Source organism: Lissotriton vulgaris, unplaced genomic scaffold, assembly GCF_964263255.1.
Source record: "Lissotriton vulgaris unplaced genomic scaffold, aLisVul1.2 SCAFFOLD_911, whole genome shotgun sequence".
Lineage (NCBI taxonomy): Eukaryota > Metazoa > Chordata > Amphibia > Caudata > Salamandridae > Lissotriton > Lissotriton vulgaris.
Window position 1 is genome coordinate 396,118 of NW_028247209.1, and position 17,883 is coordinate 414,000.

Sequence of the window (17,883 nt, forward strand, 5' to 3'; positions counted from 1 at the left end):
GCTCAAGATTTTTTTTTCTGGGGTTCATATTTTTAGTGCTAGACCTGTTATTGCCTACAACAGGCTTGTCTTAGATTTCTAAACCAGTCCGAGAACCACAGAGCTGTGAGTTATTCCTTATGGCACTGAGTTGCCTTAAAAGGGGCAACCGTGTCCCAAGCTGAGTACCCCTGCAGAGGCTTCCGAGCCAGAGACCAACCAACTTCATGGTGATCTTTTTTTTTTCTTTTTTTTTTTTTGTCCTCATATATGCCACCAGAATTTGTATGCTCTAGATGGGTCTCACTGTTGCCTCTTATACTGTTGTTTTCGAGTCCGCCCTGGAGACAGTATCATAGCAGACAGAGATGTCCCAGAGGTAGGCTGCTTTCCTTATCCTACTCCTCCAAGCCTATTTTGGGCACCCTAGGCCTGGTGGAGGACAGGACCGACACAACCTCTGGCATAATCACAGGACCGCTCACCTATTTATCCAGACCACCAATTTAGACCAGACATTCTCAGTATTCTCATTACGACCAACCAAGTCCATTTTACATACTTCCATTATATACTTCAGACATACTGCGAATCTAGGAGGAGATGCTGACTTCCACTCCATCCAAATTTGTCTCCTCGCAATGACTACTATATAAAAAATTAACTGAGTATCCAAACTGTTAATATTATAATCTTTCAATAAACCAAAGAAGACAAGTCTGCGTGAACAAGTAATAGTTATTGAAAGTACATCACCCAAAAAGTCCATTATCGCTTTCCAGTAGTCTTGAATAGCTGGACAGTCCAAGAAGATGTGAATATCATCAGCTGCATAATGGTTACATCGGGGACAATAATAGTTATTTCGTGTAATCTTGTACAATTTGGCTGGAGTCCAATAAACTCTATAGGGCGTAAACAGATGGTTGCGTCTTAAGTTGGCTGGTTTAATTAGCCTCTGAGAAAGAAAAAAGGAGTCTAACCATACTTTGCTGACTTCATGGTGATCTGACCTAAGCGAAGTAAAAAAAGTATGAAGCCTGAGCTTGTAGATGTTCAGAATGCCTGTGCGTGTGAATTAACTGGTTGCGTAATAATTTTTCAATTGCAAAGTCATTGCAACAAGTAAAAAGATCATGCCTATTGTAAAATGCATTCCAGAGTATTAAGCAAGAAACCACCTTTTTTGTATTTTGCAGTTTTATACTGCACAAACTCGACCCGAGTGTATCGGAGCGCTGTACATGAGCACCAGTTGCATTTATTCATTTTTAGGAACAGAGAAGGTGATTAGCCCAGAATCACAGGATGTTGAGACGATGCCGAGACTCGAACATAGTTCCCCAGCCACAGAAGTAGTTATGCCGGTGTTTATAAAAGTAACAGTAAAGATGTAGGCTTTTAACAAATTAGAAGGCAATAGCTTTTCCATTTCACACGTAGAGTGAAAATAAATACTGGCGGTGACATGCAGCAAACATTGCAGGTATAAAATAAGCCAGGATTTGCCCAGAGTCGCAGGATGTTGACTGGAACCCGCTTCCTCGGCTATCAAGCAGGTACGCCACATCCTCCCCCAGTGCTTATAAAAAGAAGCATAGAGAAACAATAAAGAGGAAAGCTTTTAACAAACTAGGAGGCAAGCTTTTCCACTGCACACACTTATAAAAAAAATCCTATCAACAAAACATGTCGTTTTGTAATCTTTGGTGGAAGTTTAAATTGTTGATGCGATCGTGCCTTGCCCATGAATCACACTTAAAGAGCATTTATTGAAATCTGATTTGTGTGGCAGAGTTGCAGTGCCATCATGGTCCTTTCACATGTGCAGCTCTTATCAAGGTGGACAAGCAAGTCAATGAAGTAGTAAAGCACGCTGTATAGTTAGAACGGTAAAGGCAGCAACTGGATATCACGGAACCAACATTCCAGTGGCGTGCTCAATCATAAATAAAACGAGCAAGTCAAGCGAGCAGTAAAGCATGGCGTTCAGTTGGAACAGTATTTGGGGGCGTGAGGTCGGGTGGGAGGAGGCAGAGCTGTGTACAGTGCTGAAAAACAAAGAAAGAAGTAGGTCCTAATAACGAAAGCGGTGGACACACAAGTACTTGGTTCATGATCTGGGGGAAGGGCTTAACACAAGAATAGGCATAACCATGCATGCCATGGACAAATGGTGACAAAGAATATGAGACGGATGATGAAGCGAACACATGGGAATCCTGTGGGCGGGGTGAAGCCCATAGATTAAACACAAGTCTCTTCGAGACTGTATATGTGCTGTCGAGCCTAGACCTAAACAGGCTGTCTATCATAAGCAAAACATGGTGGGAGGCCAGTAATGGCAAGCGTTGTGTGTGGCCCATTATAGGTGCCACTGTTGGTTTTATCTGTGTCTCCGTCCCAGAAAAATACTTTATGAATACACCACCAGCATCAGATTTTTTTAATTCAGTGGCAGAGGTAAATTAATATGTGAAGCCTTTTCAGTGTTTACTATAATCTTCAGAGTTAATTATCTAAACTTAATACTGCTAGAAAACCAGACACAGTCCCTAGTAGAAATGATGTTAACAAGGTAGTGTTTAAAAAGTATTCTCTTATGTACATACTGCTCCAACACGCTTCTAAAATAAGCAGTGATAGTTTTTAAAATTATTAAAAACTTGCTGGTGATTTATATAATCAGGAGTATTAATTGGTGGATAGCAGTACTATTGAGATGACTTGGTAAAACGGAGGACATTTTTTCAAGATAGGCTGAATTTTAGTTTGAGTATCAGTAAGCAGACATTATTGAAATGTATGCCTTTGTAATTTACATCTTTGACCAGAAAGTAATGATTGTATGTTAATGCCTAGCTTTGCAACATATAAGTGCCATATCCACTAACTTAATTATATTCTTATTTCTTTAGTGCCCGATGCCCCTCAGAAACTCCTCCTGTCCCTAAATAAAGAAGCGGATGTGTCTGTTACTGCTAGATGGGTTGCTCCGTCAAGAGCTCATGGTTCGATACGGGAGTACATTGCAAGTATTTTTTGTACAAATACCTAAATAATCAACCACTGTCAAACTTCTGTGATCTTTGTTTCGCAGAGTGATCTAGATATTAAGCATTTGTAATTAGTCTTTCGACATTGGTTCAGTGAAAAACCTTTTCTCATTCGATCAAGTATATTTTTTCATGCAAAGGTCTACTTAGTACAAATAAAAGCATCCTAAAAGTTCAACAATACAGAAATAATTATATAGCAAGTGTAACCAACTATAAGAGTTGATGAGAAAGCCCAGAGTTCCACAAATCCTTCTGCTTTCTTAACCTGAAAACTCCTTCACCCTCTTAATACCCCAGAAGCGCGTACCTACCATGGCTAAAAAATAGTGAGGTGAAAAATGTACGTTGACCACTCTCATTTACAGTATACCCTTGATTTCCATTTTCACTGCTCACGACGATATAATGAAGCTTTTTGTCATAGATCGGTTGTTTCTTTTTGAGGAAGGGTACACTGCGATCATACCCTGTAGTGGACTGTGCGAGAGGAAAAATAGCAAAGCCAAACACGTGGCAGTAAGCAAATGCATAAGCTCGCAACTCACTAATGTTTCATGTTGAGAAAAAATCAAGTTAAGAAAAAAGTAGGGAAAGAAAAGGTAGGTAAAAGCAAGTACCTGCCTTCAGATAAGTGAGTAGCTGCACCAATGCTAAACCTAGTCTACAACTCCCCCCTTCTTTCATAAGTAATGTATAATGTCTTATGACCATGGTGTCATTCATCTCTGCTGGTTAATCAGGTCCGACTCAGCCCTGAAGTGCACTTAAATACAAATGATGCTCTTTTCAGGAGGTAGAGTACAGTCAAGATCAAACTGTGTACATTGTAGGGATGTTTAGAAGTTAACACCAAAGATTCAAGAAAAAACTGGCTCCCATTAACTGAATTATTTACACATGCGTAATGCCTGAGACAGTTCTGTTTTTAGAGAGGCTCTCAGAAGTTCTAATGTCTGTATTTTTTTTTTTTAAGTATGTACAGGAAGGGAAAAAGTATTTTTAATCTGTATTTGTGTAAAGATCAACAAAATGAGATAGCTGGGATCCCTATTTATAATGTAATTAGTCTATTTTTTTTATGAACAGATTTTATTGAATTTTGATGTAGTAGCACAAAGCAACAACAGCACCCTCATTCCTAAGCAGGACCCTAGATTAATTGACCAAACCTTTCCCCCCCATTCTCTACCATGCTTTAGGGGACAACCCCGGGCTTCATAGACCTGTCTATCCTGTTGTGCACACCAGTCATCTCCCCGCCACTGCAAGTGTGTAGAGGGGGAGGGATTTTTCCTGAAGGATGCTGCAGCAATGCGGACCGCTCGTTGCTGGGTCTACTAGATAAAGGACATAATCCTCAAATAATGCTATGTAGTCTCTGTGACAATCACTCCATTTCCATCCACGCAATTGAGCATAACTACGAATGAGGTTCGCCAGCAGTTTGATCGACATCATGTAGAGAAGTGGGGACAGAGGGCATCCCTGTCTAGTACCTCATGAAATGGGCACTGGAGCGAACACCAGTGATCTGGACATGTGCTGTGAGGTTGGAATACAAGGCCTTGACCAGTCTACAAAAACTGGGCCCCTTCTGAGCACACAGCAGTACTAGTGTCAGGTATCCCCAGTCCACTGTATCAAGTGCCTTTTCAAAGTCGATAAGAAATAAGGCTAAGGTGGGTGGAATGAGATGACGCTGGGCCAGGGCCACATGGAGGCGCCGGAGGCAATGTCTCGCACTACAGGCCGTCATAAATCTGCATTGTTCTGGATGTATTCAGGTATGGATGACCTAGTGAGATTGTTCGCCAGCAGTGTTGCAAAGATCTTGACCTTACCATTGATGAGGGATATGGGATGGTAATCGGCGCATGCCGTTGAGAGCGGCTGTATTTTCGGGATCACCACAATCCTAGCAGTGTCGATCACCAGGGGAAAGGTGCCTCTCTGTGCTACGTCCTTATAAAGAGCCAGAAGTTAGGGGCTTAGAATGTCACAAAACGCTGCAAAGCACTCTGCTGGGAGTCTTATCGAGCTGGTAGTTTTCTCAGAGGCCACCACGGACCGGGCCGCACTGATCTCCTTAGCTGTGAAAGGATCATCTAACATCAGGGCTTCGGCCTGTGGTAAGCGAAGAAGGAGCTTGTCATTAAGGAACTGGGAGGGAGAGTCAGGGTCCTCTTGGAAGGAAGTTGTATATAGGCAATGGTGGTAGTGGGCAAAGGTTTATGCAGGAAGTGTTACCATGCTCATCAGTGATTTCTGGCACAATTTGGTTCACCTGCTGATGTGAGGCTAACCAGTACAGCAGCCTACCATTTTGATCCCCCTACCCATACACTCTGGTTATTGTGGCATGCCATAGATGTTTGGAGCCTTCAAGGGATTGGAGACATATTTCCTCATGCAAGAGGCCCAGCCGTTGGGAGAGGTCACCATGTGGGTCTGCCGCAAGGTTTCCCCTGTAGGCGGAGGGTGCGGGCTTTTAGTCGAGTGATGTGGAGAAAGTGGGCGCACTTCTGTGCACAAATTCGCCCCTAGGCAAACCCCCTCATGGTCGCCTTACTGGATTCAAGCAAGTCGTCTCTGTACTGGGGTGAATGTATGACATTGTTCTGCATTCTGTCCATCATCTGTGGTTTTTGCATTCGCCTTACTGGCGCGACAGAGGGTTCCAACAGCAGCAACTGATCCTTTGTTACTGTAGAAATATGCCTGCAGTTCGGTGCCAAGGGCCTGAACATAGGATGTGTCCAGAAGGTACCTTTGTCACCACATGGAACATGGGCCATCCCTAGGCGAGCCAAATGGAGGAGGAAAGGAGCGTGGTCAGATATCGGGGGAGAATCTGGGCATGAGATGGCGCAGTAGTCCAGGACAGGCACAAAGAAAAGGTCCATGTGCGAGAAGGAGTGATGCGCGGCTGAAGTATGTGTGAATTAACGGTGCTGTGAGTTCCAAAACCTCCATGCATCACAGAGGCCAAGTGTGGTGACCCAATCGAAGAGATGACGAGCCCCAGTGCGTCTAGATACAGAAAGGGATCAGTGGTATTGGCCTTCAGGACAGGAGCTGCATTAAAGTCACTGCCTATTAAGGTTAACCCCTGTAGGAAGTCTAGGAGGATCTTGGAAAGTTCACGGAGAAAGGTTCTGAGAGCCACTGGGGCAGCATAAATTCTTATTATGTTGATTGTTTGGCCCTCAAGCATTCCAGTGATTGCAAGAAGGCGGCCCTGGGGGGGGGGGGGCTCTAGCGCAGCAGGAGGCAGTCATAGAGAACAAGTGACGCAATAAGATTGTCCCCCTACAGGGCCCACGAGTGTAACCGGAGTGAAAGTCTCTGTCATAGCCTTTGCATGCCAAAAAGCGCCTGTGGTTACCCACGAGGTGGGTCTCCGGGAGCAGTAGGACCCCAGGAAGGTGTCCGTGTGTAAATCGGAGGACTGCTTTGCACTTCATGTTCCAGGACAGAACTCTTAAAGACGCCATAACTGGGGTAAATGAGTTTGTATGTAGGCGTGACGTGGGAGAGCAGTTCACTCCGTCGCGCCAGGGGGCCAAAGTGTGTACCTGTAATGCATGATAGGGAGCCGTGCCTTGGGTCATGCTGCATGAAGTAAATTGTAGATGTGTGTCTGAGTGCAGGTAAACAGAAACAAGCCTACAAACAAATCAGAATTATCAACACAATTAACATCTCATGAATCCCCCCCACAACTCCCCCACCCCATACTTCCACCAAAGAAACATCTCACCCTGAAAAGAAAACTGAGGTACAAATCAATTTGTAAAACGGGAATGGAGTGATGAACCCCTCGTTCATCAAGGATAACTGACAGCCATCGCAACATAATTGTCAAGTTTCAAGTAAGGATGCCTTGGTGCCCCAAAAACTGAATAGCGAAGGAGTCAAAGGACGGGACTCTGAGAATGGTCAGTGTCTGCATGGTGATCAGTATGAAGCGCCAACTCTATGTCCAGGGAGTTTCCCAATCCATCTTACGCTCCGCTGCTTTGGAGATCTAAAGAGATTGTGCTGGGGATCAAGCTTAACTCCGTGCTTGGGAAGACCGTGAGGGGGATTTGAAGTGATTGTTGTGGTGCCTTTTTGTGAGCAAGTACGGTATTGCCTTGGTTTGGGTGTTAATGTTGTCCCAGCTTGCTTGATAGGTCTTCTCCCCATCGGTAGGGTAATTAGTCCCATTATCCCTGTATAGCTTTCAGGTTTTTTACATTTATACCCCATAAAATAAACCGAGTTCAACTCCTGCAGTGTACAGCAGTAGGCCCACATGCCCAGAAATTCTCTTCAGAGCCCATTGGCAGCTTGCATGCAGAAACACAAGTTTGGCACCAGTATTTTGCTCTCTACTTTTTTGGGAAATATCCCCTATGAGACATTAACTACTCTTTAAAAGAAAATTGATTGTGCAAATAAACATTTAGCTTTATTTTTGCCAACACAAGGTCTATGTCATGTGGCTGGAACATATTACACACAATCCAATTAACATCTTTCCAGTTAAGTCATGCACGTCTGTGGGCAAAGTAGACTTTTACCTTTAAATGTTGAATGCTCAGTGTTGCTTTTCTTAATGAGAATCCCTTTAATTCTAGGTGGAATACAGTACAAATGGCAATAAGGAGTGGTCCTCATTGCGTGCAGCTGACAACTCTATAGTTCTAAAGAATCTTCAAGCAGATACATTATACACTGTTAGGGTGAGTAAAAAAGGCCTCTTGTTTAGTCCAGTATTATTATTTGATTTGGATATTCTTCACCAAAACTGATGTATATAAGCAGGTGTTGCAGCAAAATTCTTCAGTGTGTCCAGAACTAAAGCTGACATTTGCTATTGGTTATTTTTGGTGAGTGGTGCAAATGTAGCCCTGCTTTCTTGAAATCACAAACAGGAAATTTCCACCTGCGTGCGGGCATCCCTCAACATTTCTTTTCCAATTATAGCATATGCATTTAAATGAATTTAAATGTAGTTAAAAGCTGTAAAACCTTCATAGCAGTATAACAAGCATTTTTTAAATGTTTGTTCCAAATAATATAAAACAAAATTGCAGCATGAAACCTCCATTATCCACTTCCAGATCAGCACACCACTAGTCAGCTCACCCATCACCATACCGAGCCACAGCTGAGGCAAAATCTCAGAAGCAGACTGGCTTCACGCCCTCAGCAGGAATCAACTTAATCCGACAGACAACCTCAATGAGGACATCACAAACTTCAACAACCGGATCAGACAGTGAGGACTCCCTCGCACCCATGAAATCCAACAAGTAGGCCAGCTCGGACACAGAGGGCCTTCAGGACACCGAACAGCGTAGAAAGAAAATGGAGAGCTAATGCCGAAACCACAGATAGAACCATCTGCAAGCTGCTCTCAGGCTCCCCCACCAGCAACTTAGAGACGCTAAGAAAAGAGCACTAGCTGAATGCATGAAGGGAGCTGAATGCATGAAGGGAGCTGAATGCATGAAGGGAGCTCCAACAGCTGCATGGAGATCTTCTCAATCATCAAGGACATTACTACACCCCCAACCAACATCATCACCCCCTCCCAAGAACTCTGCGACAACCTACCAAACTTATTCCACAGCAAAGTCACAAACATCTACAGCAATTTTGCACACCAACCTGACCCTAGCGTCCTTGTCTGCCTACCGATCACCAACCAAGACAGCCACCTGGTCAAATTAAAAACCCTCACCAAAGAAGACACAGCGGCAATCAAGCTAACTATCATCCACACAGGAGCCCCAACGGATCCTTGATTCCACCCCTTCCACAACCGGGGAACATCACTTATCAGCACCAACCTCACCTGCATCCTCAACACATCCATGACATCCGCCTAATTTCCGGACTTTTGCAAACCTGGAGAGATCAATGCCCCCCTCAAGAAACCATGACGTGAACCAACTGAGCAACGTCCGCCCTATTGCCACGCTCCCTCACCCAGGCAAAAGTGATTAAGAAGGCCATTAACAAGCAACTCACATCCCACCTTGAGTTACACCACCTGCTGGACAGCACTCAGTCAAGTTCAGAAAGAACCACAGCACCGAAATTGCAATAATCGTAGCCACCAACAATATCCAGACCATCCTGGACCAAGGAGAAACAGCGGCCTTCATCCTGCTCGACCTCTCCATGACCTTCGATACAGTCTCCCACAACACTCGCATCGTAAGACTCCAAGACATTGACATTCAAGGACCTTCACTCAACTGGTTTGGCTCCTGCCTCACAGGAAGAAACCAGAGTCAGACTGCCTCTTTTTGCATCGGAGACCAAGAAACTAATCTGCTGAGCCCCCTCGGGATCATCCCTCAATCCCACTCAATGTCTACATGAGACGTCTCGTCAACATCATCCAATCCCAAGGCATCACCATAGTATCCTACTCCGACGATTTCCAACTCATCCTGTCACTGATATACAAGGCATTCACCACTAGAATCAACTACACCAACTGCATGACCATGGTAGGAGATTGAATGAGAACCAACTGCTTGAAGCTCAACTCTGGCAAGGCAGAAGTACTGATCTTTGGAAGTAAAACCTCCCCATTGGACAGCACCTGGTGGCTGTCGGAGCTTGGACCAACACCCACGACCATGTAAGAAATCTGGGGATCATCGTAGTCTAGAAGCTCAACATGACAACACATCGATACAGTGAACACTTCCTGCTTCTACATCCTATGAATGCTACAAAAGATCTTCACATGACTGCTACATAACTCCTGATGGACTGTCACCCAAGCATTCATCGCAAGCAGGCCCAACTGCGGCTAAACACTCTACGCTGGAATCGCCAAGCAATACCTATAGAGACTTGAGACCATCAACCATCAAGAACACCACCGCAAGACTCGCACTTGACTGCCCACGCAACACTGACATCCGACATCACACCCCACCTCAGGGAGCACCCGTGACTCCTTCATCCTTAAGCACAGCTAGTTCAGGATCCTCACCCACACATACAAAGCCTTACACAACACTAGACCAGCATACCTGAACAGCTGCATACACTTTCACCAGCCTGCAAGACACCTACGCTCAGCCTCACTCACTCTCCCCGTATTCACAAAAGCAGAGCAGGTTGTCACTCATTCTCCTACATCACACCCAAAACATTGTACGATCTCCCACAACACATCAGAGCCTTCTCCTCCTCACTGCTTGAGTTCTGCAAGTGGCTTAATATGTGGCTCTTCCAATTACTCTGCGGGGAGAACACGCCTACACACCTGCTGAAGCATCTGGATTCCCTTGCAGGTCAGTAGTGTGCTCTACAAATCTACATAGCAAACCTCAAACATGCTGCTAAAAAGAAAAGAAAAAACTTTAACAAAATTGTAAGGGGAAGATACCATGAAGGAAAAGGTAACTTAATAGGCTAACTACACAGAGAAGTGAAAATATCCACTGTTCCTTCAAAGACACAGCAGTTTTAATATCCCAGCATGCCTTGTGTTAACAGTTGCTTCATAGGCTCAGTTAATCTTTTTCAGACTTATGTTGAGAGCATCTTCCAAGGATGTGCTCCCTCTTATGACATCGCCTCATGAGCTCCTGATACCAAAATCATCTTAAATAATCTTTGGTTATACCATCCCAAGTATGGTAACCCATTGTTGTGCTATATATATCTTCTCCAGTCTTTTAAACCTCATTTCGTACCATAAAAACTCAGTCAAATAATACTCCTGACATCATAGTTCACCAGAGTTCTGCCTGGAGGCGTCAGTTTTTTCACATTCTTTGTCCCTTTTAATAATTCTGAGTAATCATCTTCATCCATGCCCTTGAATCCACTAATAAATATATAATTTTACCCTCAATCTCAAGTATTCACAAATGGGCCTATAAAATGTATAGTTTCATCCATGTCATCCAGCTCCGTTCCCTGATTCCATTAAGTTGTTTTTTCACTTCGGAGTCTTTCACCCCACTTTAATTTGTCTACTGTGCAACTTGGCAGAGTGACCTACCTTACCTCAAATCCTATAAGGAACACTTTTTGCTGAACAAGGTCACCCTCTCCCACAATTAGTTTGCTTTGAAACAAAATCTGATGCAGGTATCCTCTGTTTGAAAAATACATTTTACTACACTTCTCTCCAGGTACACCCCCTTTAGTCTCTGGTAATCTAGACTCTCCCTTGTACCCAATATTTTTCTAAAGTATTTTTTTTATCCTAACGAACCTTCACTGTCTGATCTCTAGTCAGTTGTTGAGTACGTTTTCAACTGACACTTGCATGTCTCATAGATTTTCTTGTTTGCTTGTTGGATTCTAAATAAATGTTCAGAGATTGCTCTCACTTCAACTTCAGTGCAGTGTATTAAACTTGTTCTCTTAACACTGTATCTGAAATCCCTTTGTTTCCTGAGAATACGTTTTTAAAGCTGAAAATATGGCCTCAATTTGACAAGTTGTACTTCAGGTCCAACAAGAAAAGTAGTGGCAAATTCACTCTCTGCATTTAAAACAAGTTTAAAAGAAGTTGAGAAAAACATAGAAAAAAGAAATAGCTACTTAATAGATCGTCTTTTGTGTTCATGGAGAGAGCAGAAACTCCTGGACTTTTTACAAACTGAATTCTGATCCACTGGTTACCCAAATTTAGCAAGGTTAAATGTGTGTGTGCTGTACTTATCATTAGGCTCACATATAAAACTGTTCCAATACTTCTTGATTAAAAAAATGCTTGTTTATGTTGTTAGGAGCTGGTGAGAGTGTGAAATAAATGACAGTTGAATTCTCTGATCAAATTACAATCTTAAAATAATAAATATGCTTTCTGCCCAAGATGTATTCTTGCCCCAAATGCCTTGGGAGCAACAAAGACGGCAATGTGGCACCTAAAATCCTTAAATATGGACACGTAATTCTACTTTGAGGATGTATGAACATTCTGAGGGAGACAAAGAGACCATCAATGAGGCTGTCATTCTAATATTCATGACTCTGTGTCCTGCTAAGAGTATGTGAACATTTAAAAGATTCTGCTTCTGGCCCAGTCATATACCTCCCCACCCCTCCGCCACGTACATTTGTTGGCTACTATAGCCTGCTGGAAAGGTCCTGTTTCTGGATTGTTCCTTATGATCCCTGTCATAGAGGAGATTTTGGAGGATTATACATCACTTACCCTCATAAATAGCAGCACATTAAGAGAGCTAACTTAAGTCTGCCTGCAATGGTTCCTTACACTGTTTTCACTAAAACTGGGTTCTTATGAGAATACATCCTTCTTCCTTACTGTGAGTAGACCCCGATGTCCACTTAAATTATAATATATCTTAGCGAGTTTTCTTTAATAATCCCACCACTCCTACAGAATGGTCTCTTCAGTCATCACATTTTGGCGAGTCTTGAGATTTTGTTTAGACAGAACAAAATTTATAAATAATTCCAACCACCTCATTAATGTCTACAGGGCACTTAAAACTGGTTTGGCTACTTCCAGGTCATCCATTTCCTGATGGATAGGTTATTGTATTTTTTTGTGCCATCCTTTAGCTAACAAGCGTCTTCCTGATTAAATGAAAGATCTGAAAGAAACACGTAGTATCTGAAAGAGACACGTTAGTGATCGATTCCTTACCTTAGAATATCCCCAGGCGTCAGACTGGATCTGGAAATTTTTGCATAGCAATACCCCTGCGCGTCGGTAGGCGTCCTCTGCGGCTCCGCGTCCGTCGTCGGCAGCGCCGGAATGACGTCGTCGGAGTACTTAGACGCCGCCCATGCGCGCTGACGTCAGTTCTTCTTTTTTCCGCGGTCCGCGCCAGCTAGCACAGATCCGGAGAAGCTCTACCCCTAGTCATTGTTTGACTAAACTTTTGATCTTTTTGATCATTCTTTTTCTTCGAGACTTCGACTCTATCAGTGCCGGTAGGGATACCCGGGTTCAAACCCTGCTCGAAGTGCGACCGACTAATGTCGGTCACGGACCCCCATCGCCGGTGCCTGAAGTGCCTAGGCCTCGATCACGACGACCGTACCTGCTCCGACTGCCGGGCCCTGACGTCGAAGGCTAGGCGGGAGCGGTCCCGCAAGCGGCTCGAGCTCCGGCAGTCGCCCCCCCGCCACTCCAGGTCCCGGTCCCGGTCCCACAGGAGGTCGAGGGACAGGTCGCGAGGTCGGAGTCATCGCAGCTCCGGGAGTGGAAACCGGTCGTCAGTCTCAAAGTCCTCAGGTAAGAGGCATGAAAGGTCGGAGAGACGTCATTGTTCCTCCGACCCACCACGACGCGGCCGGGGGCTCGGGCGACACCACCCATGCGGCTCCGCGGGAGTCGCAAGCATCGCCGCCTGCCCCACACCTTCGGGTCCCTGGGCACGGCGCGACGCCGGAGGAGATCGAGCAGTACCTCATGGCCATGAGGTCCCTCCCGCCTCAGTCGGGTTCCATGGCGCCTTCGGGCCCAACGGTCCCGACTGGAGGCCCTAGCGGGTGCTTCGGCCCCGGCACCGCCGGCGACTTCGGTCCCGGCGCCGCAGGACCTCACTGGATCCGCTTCCGGATCCGGGTCGTCGCCGGTGGACCTCACCGGCGCCGGCCCCACAGGTGTCGCCCCCGGCGCCCGCTGTGGACGCCGTCCCCAATGTTCCCTACGGTCCGACTCTGGCGCCGGAACGGCGCCGCTTCTGACGGCCTATGGAGATTTTTATTTCCACAAGGAGTGCCCTGTCTACTAATCCTGTTTTACAGGTAACAGGTGACAAGGAGGATTGGGAGGGGTCTGAGGACCCTCTGGCACTGGAGTGCCAGTCTCAACAGGACTGGACATATGAGCTTGGGGAGGCCAGTGGTCTTGACACATCGCCAGACACTGGATTTTCCTCCCTTCCGACTGTGGCTTCGGGGGAGGGGTCTACATATAGTGAAGTGTTGACGAAGGCAGCCAAGGCCTTACACCTTGAGCTCCCCATCGCGGCCGTGAGGACTAACCTCCTCACTGAGGTCCTCAAACTGCAGTCAAGCTCCAGTGAGCCTGTGCTGCCGTTCAATGAGGCCTTATGTGACGTTCTTGTGGGCACTTGGTCCAAGCCCGCCACAGGTCCGCCTGTGGATAGGAACGTGGCCAGACGCTACCGCCCGGCCCCGGGGGACCCATGGTTTTTGTCCACCCATCCCACCCCCGAGAGCCTGGTCATCCAGGCCTCCAATTCCCAGACCGCATTCCCGTCGGCCCCGCCCGACCGGGAATCCAAGAGATACGAACAGTTCGGGAAGAAGGTGTTCTCGTCTGTAAGCTTAGGGCTGCAGTATGTAAATACCGCCTGTCTCTTGGGCCGCTACACCCACACTCTGTGGGACACGGTTGCGGAGGTGCTGCCACAATGCCCGGAGGAGGTCCGGGCTAAACTCGCCCAAACCCTTGCGGAGGGCCAAGATGCAGCGCGTTATTTCATCCGGTGTGGGCTGGATACAACAGACTCACTGGGCAGGGCAATGGCAACGACGGTGGCAGTTCGACGCCACGCCTAGTTGAGGTCCGCCAACTTCTCGGCCGATGTCCAGGCCACACTTCTGGACATGCCGTTCAATGGCCGTCGCCTATTCGGCGACAAGGCAGACCATGCGCTGGAACGTTTTAAGGACTCCAGGGCTATGGCCAAGACCTTTGGCCTCTTGGCCCCACGCCAGCAAACGGGTGCCTTTCGTGGCAACGGAAGGGGCGCCCCACACGTGCTGCCAGCCACGCGCCGCAAAATGTTCAACAGCGCGGTGGCGGCCATGGAAACCGCCGTGGCGGCGGTCGGGGACAACGGTGAGGCCAGTACACACCTCCCTCCACAGCACCCGCCTCAAAACCTTCCTAGTCCGAGTTTTCAGGGCCATGTGACGCCTGTGGGAGGCAGAGTTTGCCATCACCTCTCCCACTGGCGCACTATCACGTCGGACAGGTGGGTGCTGCAGATCGTCCGAAGGGGCTACTCGCTCCCCTTCGAGGCGACCCCTCCATCCATGCCACTTCAATGCCACCGCGTGTCGGGGGATCACTTGCAACTTCTGCAAGAGGAAGTCACGGCCCTCTTGGCAAGGGGCCATCGAGCGCGTTCCTGGGCCAGAAGTAGGGTGTGGATGTTACTCCCACTACTTTCTGGTACCCAAGAAGGGCAAAGGGGGCCTACGCCCTATCTTGGACCTGCGGAACGTCAACGGCTTCCTCCGGAAGGAGAAGTTCAAGATGCTGACTTTGGCTCAGGTCCTAGCTGCCCTGGACCCGGAAGACTGGCTGGTAGCGTTGGACTTGCAGGACGCTTATTTCCACATCCCCGTCCTGCAAGCCCACCGGCGTTACCTGCTTTTCACGGTAGGCCAAGAGCACTTTCAGTTTACCGTGCTCCCCTTCGGTCTTACCAGCGCCCCACGGGTGTTCACAAAGGTGATGGCGGTGGTCGCAGCTCATCTGCGCAGGTTAGGGGTGTCAGTCTTCCCCTACCTAGACGACTGGTTGTTGAAGGCGGGCTCGCCCCAGACAGTCGTCAGCCACCTCCAGACTACGGCCGACCTCCTGCATTTGCTGGGGTTCTCCATCAATGTGCCGAAGTCGCACCTGTGTCCCTCTCAGAAGCTCCTCTTCATCGGAGCGGTTCTCGATTCGGCGCAATTTCGGGTTTACCCTCCCGAACAGCGGGTTTGGGATATTCAGGCTTTGATTCCCATCTTTCAGCCGTTATCCCAGATCCCTCTCCCTACCGCACCCGGAGCATGTGGTTGTGAAGGACGCGTCCCTCCAGGGCTGGGGAGGCCACATAGGAGAGGCGGAGATCAGAGGCCTCTGGTCTCCGGCGGAGGATCGGCTCCATATCAACCTGTTGGAGCTGCGGGCGATTCGTCTAGCACTGAAGGCATTCCTCTCCTCTGTCTGGGGGAGTGTAGTGCAGGTGTTCACGGACAACACCACCGCCGTGTGGGACTGCAACAAACAAGGTGGGGTGGGGTCGTAGACCCTTTGCCAGGAGGCTCTGCGCCTCTGGCAGTGGCTGGAACATCAGGGCGTGACCCTGATGGTTCAACACCTGGCAGGCTCTCTGAATGCCAGGGCGGACGAACTCAGCCGTCGGTGCATAATGGATCACGAATGGCGTCTGAACTCGGACGTGGCGCAAGGCCTCTTTCAGCAACGGGGAGAGCCTTGGTTAGATCTATTCGCCACAGAAGAGAACGCGCAATGTCATCAGTTCTGCGCGATGGAATTTCCAAGGCGGCACTCGCTCGGCGACGCTTTTCGTCGCGACTGGAGTTGCGGTCTATTGTACGCCTTTCTGCCTATACATCTTCTGCCCAGAGTGCTGAAGAAGATCAGGCGCGACCGGGCCCAGGTTATCCTAGTGGCTCCTGACTGGGCACGAAGATAATGGTATCCCGAGCTACTCAGCATGTCAGTTGATCCCCCAATTCGTCTGCCTCTTCGGGAGGACCTTCTGTCGCAGCAGCAGGGGACAGTCCTGCACCCGAACCTGTCTAGTCTCCACCTACAAGCTTGGAGATTGAGTGGCGGCAGTTGAGGCCATTTGACTTGCCTCCCGAAGTCTGTGATATCATTCTGGCAGCCAGGCTTCCCTCCACAAAGTCGGTATACGCCTGCAGGTGGAACAGATTTGTAGCATGGTGCACAGCAAAGGCTGTGGACCCTCTCTCTGCACCCCTTTCTGAAGTACTACTCTTCCTTCTTTCCCTTGCCCAGCAGGGCTCTGCTCTGGGCACTCTTAAGGGGTACCTTTCTGCTCTTTCCGCCTTCTTACGGTTACCTGATCAGCCTTCCTTATTCAAGTCCCTCATTGTAAATAGATTTCTGAAGGGCATCACACACACATGTTCCCTCCTGTTCCCTTCGTGATGCCCCAGTGTGACTTGAATTTTGTACTCACTTATCTAATGTGTGCTCCCTTTGAGCTGCTCCATAACTGTCCTCTCCGTCTTCTTACTCTGAAGACTGCTTTCCTGGTTGCCATCACCTCTGCCAGGAGAGTGAGTAAGCTCCAGGCTCTTTCTTCTACTCCACCTTTCCTCTCTGTTCATCCGGACAAGGTTGTGTGGCGGACAAGACCTTCCTTTCTGCCCAAGGTTGTCACGACCTTCCACATTGGGCAGTCCATTACCTTGCCCACCTTCTTTCCGCCTCCGCATCCCTCGAAAGAGGAAGAGAGGCTCCACCGTCTGGACCCAAAACGTGTGCTCTCTTATTACCTAGATCGCACACGCCAGTTCCGGGTGGATGACCAACTCTTTGTTGGTTACGTGGGCGCGAAGAAGGAAAAGGCGGTACACAAGAAGACCATTTCGCGGTGGATCATCTTGTGTATTCAGGCATGTTACTTCATGCCAAAAAGGAGCCCCCTGCTGGATTGCGGGCTCATTCCACTCGAGCCACGGCAACAACAACTGCCTTGGGCAGAGGAATCCCCTTACAGGACATTTGCCAGACAGCTACGTGGGTCTCGCTGCACACGTTCGCAAGACACTACTGCCTGGACAGTCAAGTCCGGAGGGATGGCTTCTTTGGCCGTTCCGTCCTCCAGGACTTTCTGGTGTGAATATTGGTTCGCAGACCCACCACCGGGGTTGGTATTGCTGGGGTATCTATTCTAAGGTAAGGAATCTATCTCTAACGTGTCTCTTTCAGATGCACAAGTTACTACTTGTGTAACGATATATCTGTAAGAGACATTAGTTAGTGATAGATTCCTTACCGACCCACCCATCCTCCCCGTTCTGCGAACCGATATCTAGGGTTAAGGTCATCCCCTTTCCGGGCCCTAGTTTCATGGCACCAGTGTTGGTTTTATCATGG

At 47.6% G+C, this 17,883-nt stretch overlaps 1 protein-coding gene across 1 annotated transcript in view; it reads left to right on the forward strand.

The window, feature by feature from the left end:
- The window catches only part of SORL1 (sortilin related receptor 1), a 607,546-nt gene that overhangs the window by 382,721 nt on the left and 206,942 nt on the right, over positions 1–17,883 (forward strand). Inside the window, exons 24-25 of the mRNA XM_086949665.1 lie at positions 2,898–3,010; positions 7,661–7,765. Of these exons, the coding sequence (XP_086805791.1) occupies positions 2,898–3,010; positions 7,661–7,765 (218 nt within the window). The remainder of the gene's footprint in view (positions 1–2,897; positions 3,011–7,660; positions 7,766–17,883) is intronic.